At 33.3% G+C, this 10,443-nt stretch overlaps 1 protein-coding gene across 1 annotated transcript; it reads left to right on the top strand.

Moving 5' to 3' along the window:
* The first annotated feature begins 323 nt into the window (after positions 1 to 323).
* LOC120590494 (olfactory receptor 52Z1) lies at positions 324 to 3,284 on the top strand. The gene is made up of 2 exons (XM_039848303.1): positions 324 to 336; positions 2,326 to 3,284. The coding sequence occupies exons 1-2, from the start codon at positions 324 to 326 to the stop codon at positions 3,282 to 3,284; spliced, it is 972 nt and encodes a 323-aa protein (XP_039704237.1).
* The last annotated feature ends 7,159 nt before the right edge of the window (positions 3,285 to 10,443 follow it).

The following is a 10,443-nucleotide window of genomic DNA, read 5'->3' as shown; positions in this document are numbered from 1 at the left end:
TCAGTTAATCCAAATATTGACTATGGCTCTCAGGTATTAAAGTAGTCATTCTATGTGTAAAATGCCCAAAAGACTTCTCGGCCCAGAGGTGATTTCTTGAGTTGTTTTTATAAATATTGATGTACAATACAGGTGAATACACACACACACACACACACACACACACACACACACACACACACACACACATTCTATCTCTTTCTGAATTCTTATAAGCTAGTCATAACTATTTGGCTTATAAGACCTAAGATTTAAGACCTAATAATATCAGTAGGAGGAAATTCAAGATCTGCCTTTTGTGTTCTCAAAGATTTAGAAACGTCATGCATTTAAAAGGTAAGTTAGAATAGTTTAGTGGATAAAACTATGAGTTCTGCAATTATGATGCCTGGATTTTAAAACAGGCTTTATGTACTAGTTAGTGATGTGACCTTGAGAAAGTCCTTCAGTACCTGAGTTCTCTCTGTGTAAAACTGGGATATTAGCAATAGCTACTTCATATAGTAGTTGTAACCATTAGATTGGACAATCCATGTAAAGCGGTTAGAAAAGTTTTTAGGGAAATGTTTTAGCACATTGTAAACATCGATAAATATTTAAAAAATAATTATTATTTTCATCATTAATGCTATATTGCCCATTCCTGTGCTGATATGCGATATGTCTTATGTTTAAATATGGTGGTATTTTCATTATAGTGGTTACGCAGTAAAACCAAAAACTGCTGGGAGACGATCAGATAAATGAAGTGAAGCCTCAGTCTTACAAGGCTAAGAAAAAAAGTTGTTTTCGTTTTGTTTTGTTTTAGCAAATTAACCATTTTTTAAACAAATTAATCATTCAAAAAAAAATCTCTCTTTTGGTATTTTATTAAAAGCCACTTAGTCTATTCTATATGTTTGCCTTTTGATGAAAAATTTTGTTTTGTCTTCTTAATCTGAATTTTATGTGTTGGAGGATGGATGGAGGAGGGAGAGAGAAAGAGGAGAAAAATAGTGTGAGAGAGAACAGGATAAACAATGTCGATAATGTGATCACGTGTCCTATTTTCTTCTTAAAGGCTAGAATATTTGTTAAGGATTTCAATTTGCTCAAAGGACAATAGGTAGAGATCTTGACATAGTCTAGTTTTTCACTGATGGTGTAACAGCCTCACATGAAAACTGAAGCCTATGCAGATTCTAGATTTTAGTGGCTCTATTTAGATGAAATAGCATTTATTATCTGTAACTTTGAAGCTTCCTAAAATTTGCAGTTAAAAAGTGTTTGGTTCCTTTGTCAAAAGTACTGCATTTGATTACAAACTTGACTAATTGAATTGATGTTTTATAGTCCTGGTAATAAGCAATTTTTTATTTGAAGCATTTTTAAAGAAAAGTTATTTTTTACTTTATAATTATTTGATATATTAAAAGTAAGAATTACCAATCTTAAAAACTTATTAAAATTAGAGCCTGTTCTTTAATTAGTGAACGTGAAAATCGGCCACTATTCTGTAGAAGGCTCTTTCAATGATAGGTACTGAGTAATTATGGGCCTTGACATTCTTCAGTGACTTTATTATTTTGAATGAGAACATTCTGTACTCTGAATTTTTATTTGTCTTCTTTGACTACATTTCATGATCCCTGAGTTAGTGCTTATTAGGGTATTAATAATATTATAACTTTGCATAGGAGTTTAATTCTCCCATTGATACAATAATTATCTTCAAGAGTTCAAATGAGACAAATAAGTAAAATATTTTTTCTTTATTATGGAAAAATTATGCCAAAGGAACATATTTCACACCCTCATACCCTCTGGATGGGAAACCAGAATTGGAGTCTTCACAATGACTCTGGTTATATATCAGTCTACCATCCAACCCATTTCCTAACTAAATTTGTCCATCAAACAATGTAATATTAATTACTTCCAGTGTTCTACTCTGTATTATAGAGAAAAAAGAAAGAAAACGAATAACTTTTTTTAAATTTAATAATTTATTATCAAATTAGAAAGGCAAAAATTACATAATAGCATAGTTAAAATTTAAAAACATATACATAAATTATGCAGTTATAATTAATATTATAAAAATAAAGAATTCAGCTCAAATTTTCTGATTCACATTTTTTTTCAGTGAGAACAAGATGTCTTGTAAAAGAGAAGTGGTTTTCCCATAATTATATAGCTATTTGGCAACTTTTCTCAGACCATTTTATTCTCCTTCTACTTCATCATGCCAAAATTAATGGTTTGAACTTGACTGGAATAAAGGAAGAAATACTCATTTTCTGCTATTATTTATTCTAGCTCTTTTCTCTGTTTTTCATGTAACAGATTTTGGCTACCTCTCTGTAACAACATGCAACTATACATCCACTCACTTCACTGCCTTTCTGCTGACTGGAGTCCCAGGATTAGAAGACTTTCAGTTCTGGATCTCCATCCCTTTCAGCTTCATGTACTTTTTGGCCATGATAGGCAATGGCTTGGTTATGGCAGTGGTGGCTTGGGACAGGAACCTCCATGAACCCATGTATATCTTCCTGGCCATGCTGGCAATCAACGATGTCCTCCTTTGTACTGTCATAGTGCCCAAAATGCTTCTCATCTTCTGGCAGGGCCCTTCCTTGTCAACATTTCCTGCATGTCTCACACAGATGTTTTTTGTTCATGCTTTGTTCCTCTCTGAATCTGCTGTTCTACTGGCCATGGCTTTTGATCGCTATGTGGCTATCTGCGCACCACTCCATTATGCAACCCTACTTACAGGGTCTCTCATTAGCAAGGTGGCCCTGACACTGGTGGCTCGGAGTGTGGCTGTAGTTACCCCTGGTGTCCTTCTGATTCTCCGTCTGCACTTCTGCCAGAGCAATGTCATCCACCATACCTACTGTGAGAACATGGGCATCGCCAAGTTGGCTTGCAATAGCATTACCCTTAATAGCATTTATGGGCTCACCGCTGCTCTTCTCACTACAGGGCTGGACTTTGTTTTCATCTCCATGTCCTACTGGGTAATCCTGAGAACAATCTTCCAACTACCTTCTTGGGAGGCCCGGACAAAGGCCTTTGGAACTTGTGGAGCTCATATATGTGTCATCTTGATATTCTATACTCTGGCCTTCTTTTCCTTCTTTACCCATCGCTTTGGAAACCATGTGCCCAGGCATGCCTTGATCCTCCTGGCAAACCTCTACTTACTGGTGCCACCTACCATGAACCCCATTATTTATGGAGTAAAGACAAAAGTGATAAGAATGCGAGTACTAGGGTTCTGTAACCAACCAAAATGATCCAAGCATTCTGAAGCAACAAGGAAATGGGCAGTCCAGGATGGAGGGCTATATTTAAATGTCAAGTCTGCATCAATATGGGCAGATCTATCTCCAGAACACTTAACCTCTGGGTAGAGCTTGAAGTATTCATATTTCCAGGTGCTATCTTTCTAACATTAGTAAACAGGAAACCAAAAGAACTGCTCAGATTCCATCAAGGAATATCTCAGTATATTAAGGTAATAATCAATGAAATGTCACTGCAACAGCATAGGGGTTTAAGTATCTTTCTGGTAATACACAATGCCTCTTCTGTGTTAATTATCTATAGACAGGACAAAATGTAAACTGCATAAGTTCAGGGATTAGTTCCAATTCCAACTTCATCATTACATCCAGAGGACCCAGAATATTTGTTGAATAGATAAACGCCTTAACTAATAAAATAATAGATGCTAATTATTTTATGCAACAAACTCCCTGACATGTCCTTATATATTATATAAGACCTATAGTTAAAGTACTTCTTTTTCTTCTCAAAAACCTTTCCTTTAGCTTCCAGAAAATATATCAATTTCATATCTTTTTAAAACCTTAATGCAATAAAGATCCTTTTGATTGTACACAATAGAAAGGTCCTTTGGTTAGATTAAGTAAACAAAAAAGCAGGATCTGAGTTACATCATGATATCCAAGGATGATTTAAATATTTATGACTCAGGAACAACAAAATCCAGGCTGCTGTAGGACTGCAACAGCAGGAGAGTGTGCACTTCTCTAATGGATCTGGCGATACTATCCTGTCCCAGCTGCAATGATTATGGGACAAGAAGTTTAATTGTCCTATATTGGGTCAGATTGCTAAACCTGGATCAATCTGTTATGTCCCTAATATTCTGATTTAATGAGAATGAAATTGTTTCAGGTCAATTCTCAAAATGATATTTGCCAATTCTCAAAATTGGCAAAATGATAAGGATTATGTTCACTGAATTAATTTGGCTCTTTTATACAGACCCATGCAATTTTCCTAGTTTAGCTTTTTCTACACCAAACGTTCTTACTAATTGCATTCTATAGTACCTGGGACATCCTTTATCATTTATAAACTTATCTATCATAATCCTGCAACATAATTCCTTTCTCCCTGGAAAATATTCACCTCTTGATTAATAAAAGAGCTAAAATATTTCCTTGGCATCAAACAATAAAAAAGTGCATCATGAATATAATATAAACATATACATGGCCCAGTGATTGAATTAATTTCATTGAATGTCTTGAAAATACTTACATTATTCTCTTTATAAATGCATATGGCTATTTCTAGAGTTCTTGTGCAATCAGTTTTTTATCCACATGGTAGTTTTTTTAAAGAAATTATGTTTTTATTGTTTAAGTGATTAGAATTAATAAATTAATGACTTAGTGGGGTACTGAAGTATTTTGCAGCAACATTTTGTATAGATGTCAAAGGTGGTGAAAGGATAGAGATCGTCTCTGTTATTATTTTTTTCTTGCCATCGTGTTTTGCCACAAAGGGCCTTCTGCAGCATAAAGATGATTGATGAATAATCCAAAGGATAACATTTGACATTACGAAAACAATTACACTGTATTTTTTTTTTTTTTTTTTTTTGCTTAATGATTGGAGATTGGAATACAAAAATGAATTATTATTTGAATTTCTGGGTATCTTACAGATTCTGTGGGAAGGCAGAGAATACTTTCAGAAGGCAAATAAATATGCATGACTTTATCAAACAAGGTCATATGAGTAAGAGCATCTCTTAATTTATAAATTTATATGCAAATGAGATAGATTCCTTAATCATATTGTAGTTTTAGGCAGAACAAAAAGGACTTCTTGCTTTACAAGCACTAGCTGCTTGCCAGAAGACTGAACTCTGGATTTCATTACAGTTCCAAAAACAGATGATGCTTCTGCTCTCCATTCATAATACAATCTTGTCATCCATTCATTTATCTATTCATTCATTTGTTTATTTATTTATAGATTTAATCATTCATCTCTTTACCAACCATATTTTTCTGGGAAGAATTATCTCAATTTCGAGAATATGTGTTTTTTAAATGTTTTTGGTAAAACATATTTTATGTATAACTCTAATAATAATTTTTAAAATCTACTTTAAGCTACATTTTCTAGCATTTTTCTAAATTTTCAAGTTTTATTATTTTTATTTGTAATATTAATTACAATAAATATCATGTTTGGCTTACCTATGAAAAAACTCTCCTGGATTACCTTCAAACTGGCCTAAGTCCTATATTCTTGTTTTGTACATCTAGGCATATTTCCATACAGCTTACTGAGAAGGGGAAGGCTAGAGGGAGAACAGAGTTGTGGAGATTGGAATTCAAGAATTGCATTTCAGAAGTATTCACCTGAAATTCGTATTAGCTACCCATATGGAGATGTTAAGTTCTATTTAGCATATAGGGCAGGGATGATGACATAAAACTGGAAATTAACAATACATAGATTCTATTTGTAGCCATAAGAATAAACGTAGTCATAGAAGGAAAGATTATAAATATGCAGAAGAAAAAAATAGAATAGAGAAAAGAGTTCCTAGAGAGAAGGAGAAACTGGAAAAATATGTAAGGAAGATACAAAATAGCTTCAATGATTGCCTCTTTCTCCTCATCTTCTACTTCCAGTCTAATAGCAAGCTGTGCTGTTTCTACCTTTAGCTGGTCTCAAATCTCTTCATTTATTTTATCTTGACACACATCACCTGAATCCAAACTGCTATTAATTTTCTTCTGGCATATTCCACTAATCAATTTTCTATTTTCTCCTGCTCCAAACCTAATAGTCACCCCTGATTCCTTTTTATTCTTCATGATCAGTTCATAAATTTAACTCCAAAATACATGTCTAATACATTCATGTTTCTTTATTTATATTTTAGTGACTTTAGAAACCTGAGGTTATCATAAACTTGGTCTTTGAAAACAGCCTTAGAATTGCCTATGTTTCTAATTTTAACATTTTTCATCACTTCTATAGAGGAGTCATTACAAATCGCTGAAAAAAAGTTTCCTAATGCACTTAGATTAAATTTAAGATTTTTTTCATTGATGTATAAGGTCCTAAATGGCCCTGGCCTGTGCCTCTCTTTAACCTTCTCAAGTACCACTCTATCCCTTTACTTACTTTACTCCAACTATCCTGCCCCTTTTCTCTTCCTCAATACTTAGCAAGAATTTTCTCCCAGCGTAGAAGATACTTCTTTCATCATGTTCTGATATTTTTTCTTACAGTACTGTGAATTACTGGTTTATTCTTATTGTTCAGGTCTCAATTCAAATATTATCTTCTTACAGAGGTCTTCTTTGACCTTCTTTTTCTAAGTTCTTTCTAACTCTAGTGAGTCTCCAGCGCAACAACCTCTTAGCTTCCATCAAAGAATGTTTATATTTGCAGAAATGTTAGTTTTAATTTGTTTATTGCAGATTATTCTCACTACAACAAATATTCCTAACATCATGGAACTTATTTGCTCTATTATATTCCCAGTCCCTAGATTATAACTTATTATCTAGTGCATAGAAAAGAGTGAATTCAATGAATAAAAGAGTTGATTTAATAGAGGAATGTGAAAAAATTCTGTGTGCATGGTAGTACAAGAGATCATGAAACTTCTTTTCAGGGTAACATTCAGATAGTTTTGTGGGTTTTTTCTTTATTTCTATTATGTTCCTATCATGCTTACATAATGTATTGATCTTCACATTTTTTTCCTAACCAGTGGAACAATTAAAATAACATATATCCAGGAACTGGAGAATGAGTAGTTATGAAACATAAAATTAATAATATATTTTGTGACCATTAAATTTATAATTATTAAAACTAACACCAAGAGAAAAGTCTTTGTTACATTATATTTTCTCATAGAAAATTAAGAATGATGTATACTTAATCCAGTCAAAAATCATTATGTAAAGCCAATGTACTTATAAATTTGAAATAACAGTTGAAAAAGCATATCAGTAAACTAAGTATTTCTGAGCAACCACACATTAAGATTTTATAGCAAGGCAGATTGCAGTGAAGAAATTATCTGTTTTCTTCCCCTCTTCTTGGATTTATAATAAAAATAGTAGGAGAATAACTCTGAAGACTTGGTCTATCTTCTGCTCAAGAGTCGCTGCTCTGGAGTATGTTGAGCTCCACAGGGAACCCATGTACACTTGAGCCACTTTCTTGGGTCCTGGGAGGCTGTGGTCCTAGAACTATTAGTATAGTTGAAGTTAGTTGAAAAAGCAGTAGATTGTAATAAAAGTAGGCCAAGAGCTTCTGGTGATACAGGACAGGTAAGGTCAGGGATAACATAACCATCTCAATATCTCCCTTCATCAGCAAAGATATGGAACACAAGGGCCTGAGGATCAGTAGGCCAAAGAGATCAGAAAACAGAATACCATAGAAAGATTAAAATGAATGTCCTATGACAGTAGAAGGTGAAGAAATGATGGAGTGATTATTAATGTCTTCTATAAAGAAAAGTCCTCATCAAATTGACAAGATGACATAAAATCTTTTTACATCTTTCTCTTCATTTCTATCAATTCAGAATCTGAATCAACTGTGATATTTCTTGAATCACCGGATCTCACTTTGCTTTAGAATTTTCCTTTTCCCATATGATCTTGTCTGTAGGAAAGCCATGTCATCCAGTTGAGTTTTTATAAGTATAATTAATGCCAGTAAAAAGAAGAGACATAAAAGTAACAGACCCTTGACCCCCTGTTTAGTCAAAACCTAAGACAAAGTATACATGTCACCATTAGGTATATGTACAACAGACTCGAGGATAAGCCCGATTATTTGAGATATTTATCAAGGAGCTGAGTGAGGAATTCTAGGCTGTGATACAGAAAGAAGCACCTGGGAGGATAGGGATTATGTGAGTTTACTCTATTTTCCAATTCTGCATCTTATCTGCACATATCGTCTCTGAATTATAGATCATTGATGCTGAAGTGAGAAGCAGGAGCTTTGTGATATACTGAAGAAAAGTCAGTTCCTGTACTGGCAACGGGACAAAGAGGAAGAAATTCCAAGTTTTGCGTCCATGTGGCTTCCAGGAAGATAGACTAAATGATGGTGTCTCAAGAAGGATCCAGGCTGTCTGAGTCCTTTATTTTATTACACCTCGCCACACCATCTGAGCTTCTAATTTAGGCCTCAGTCATTAAGTCTCCAGAAGAAAATGAAGACAAAAAAATGGCGAGTCTAGGGTTAGATGAATCTGGGAAGATAATCTTTGCACAGAAAATTATTCTTCTTGTCAGAAGATCTAATGGGCTTACTGTATGGGCCAATTTATTTCCTAATATGCAATGTATGTGACATATCACAGCAAATATATTGTCTGCTGTTTTGTGTTTCTAAATTTGCATAATTTAACTCTATAGTTTTTATTAAACTTGGTACACTTTTTTTTCCTTATCTCTATCATCCCCTTTTCTACTTTTTTAAATTAAATTTATTGGGGTGACATTGGTTAATAAATTATATAGGTTTCAAACATACAATTCAATAATATGGCAGATGCATATTGCATTGTGTGTTACCACCCAAAGTCAAATCTCCTTCCGTCACCATATATTTTCTAGGTATTATTGTTGGTGTTATTTTAAATATTTTAATTTAATGGTTCTGTATTTATTTTATATTCATCATTAATATAATACAATCAATGTAGCCTATGAATTTACTACAAAGTTTAGAATTGGAATTGGGCCATACAGATGGCATATGTTCTCATTTTTCAATTTTATAAGAGTATGTTGTTCTGAACTAGATTATTGAGTCACTTTCCAAATTCATTACCAAATAATTTTCTTTTCATGTTTTTTCTCTTATTTATTTTCAAATGAGAAAAGTTTGTCCTTGTTCAGTGGTTGTTACTCCAAAATTGAATGTATTTTTGTTTCTTCTCCTCCGCTAATGGGCATCCTCTAGGCTTTACAACTATTAACCCTTTTAAGCTCTCTGATCTACATCTGAAGCAGGTGTTGAGGAGCACAGCTCTGGGAAGATATGAAACTTCTATATATTTCCTAACAGAGGTGGACTTTTCAATCATTTCTTCACTTATATTAAAATAATTATGATAAAATGTGCGATTTTTTATTTTTTTTCAAGCCTATTTCTGGTATCTTCAGCTGTTTGTTTATTTGCTTTGATTTGTATCTCTCTAAGGGTACAATGTGCCAATATTGTTGTTCTTGTATATCTGGTCTGTAAACTGTCATCAGAGTTAATAGTGGGACTTGGTGAGCATAGCAGTGCTTAGCTGTATATTACTAGATTTTGCAACCTTTCCATTCTGCAGTCTAAATTTGCTAGATGGAAAGAATGAAGAAAAGAGGAGATGTTTGGAGGAGAAATGGGCTATTAATTAAATGATGATTATTTTCTGGTTTAAAAATAGTTACCTTCCACATAAAGTGGCTCTTAATTTTTGCTTAGTGTGAGGACACAAATGCAGAATGTGGTATAGTTTAGGACCTTTTGCTGTCACTCTTATAGCTCTTATACCTTGAAAAAAGAATCTAGAATATGTGCAATTAAAATTATTTACAAATGCATCTTGATTAGTGAACCTAATGAACAGTCAAGTGAAATTTAGGAAAGAATCTTCTGTTCTCTTCATTCTACAATGTCATTGCCATTTTAATATATTTCACAAATAGTTCTAGACAAATTTTAAATTAAGATAAAACAATTAAGGTTAGAGTATTATGATTGTGAACTTTATTTAACTCATAATTTGCCCTTTGTTTTAAAGGTACAGAATGTGTCAGAAACAAGATTAAACCTCTTATCTACGAATCCTCTGACTCATACAAGTGGAATAAGTATTCTGAATTGCTGAGACATAAACCCACTCATTCATATAAATTTACTGCATTAATCACATGGGAATTTAATCATTGGTTTGCACCAGTTCTCCCTTACTAGAATGCTAATATCTAAAGTTAGGGATTGGGCCCTATTTATCATTTTACCCTTATGGCATAAAATATTGTCAAGTCTTTTACATAAATTTGTAAATAAAAGCATCATTAAATAAATGGACACATAAATATGAAAGAATCTCCACTATTCTACAGCTGAACGCAGCCAGTTTTCATC

Source organism: Pteropus medius, unplaced genomic scaffold (genome assembly GCF_902729225.1).
Source record: "Pteropus medius unplaced genomic scaffold, Ma_sr-lr_union100, whole genome shotgun sequence".
NCBI classification, from domain to species: Eukaryota; Metazoa; Chordata; class Mammalia; order Chiroptera; family Pteropodidae; genus Pteropus; species Pteropus medius.
The sequence above is the reverse complement of the archived record's forward strand: the minus strand, read 5'-3'. Positions and strand labels throughout refer to the sequence as shown.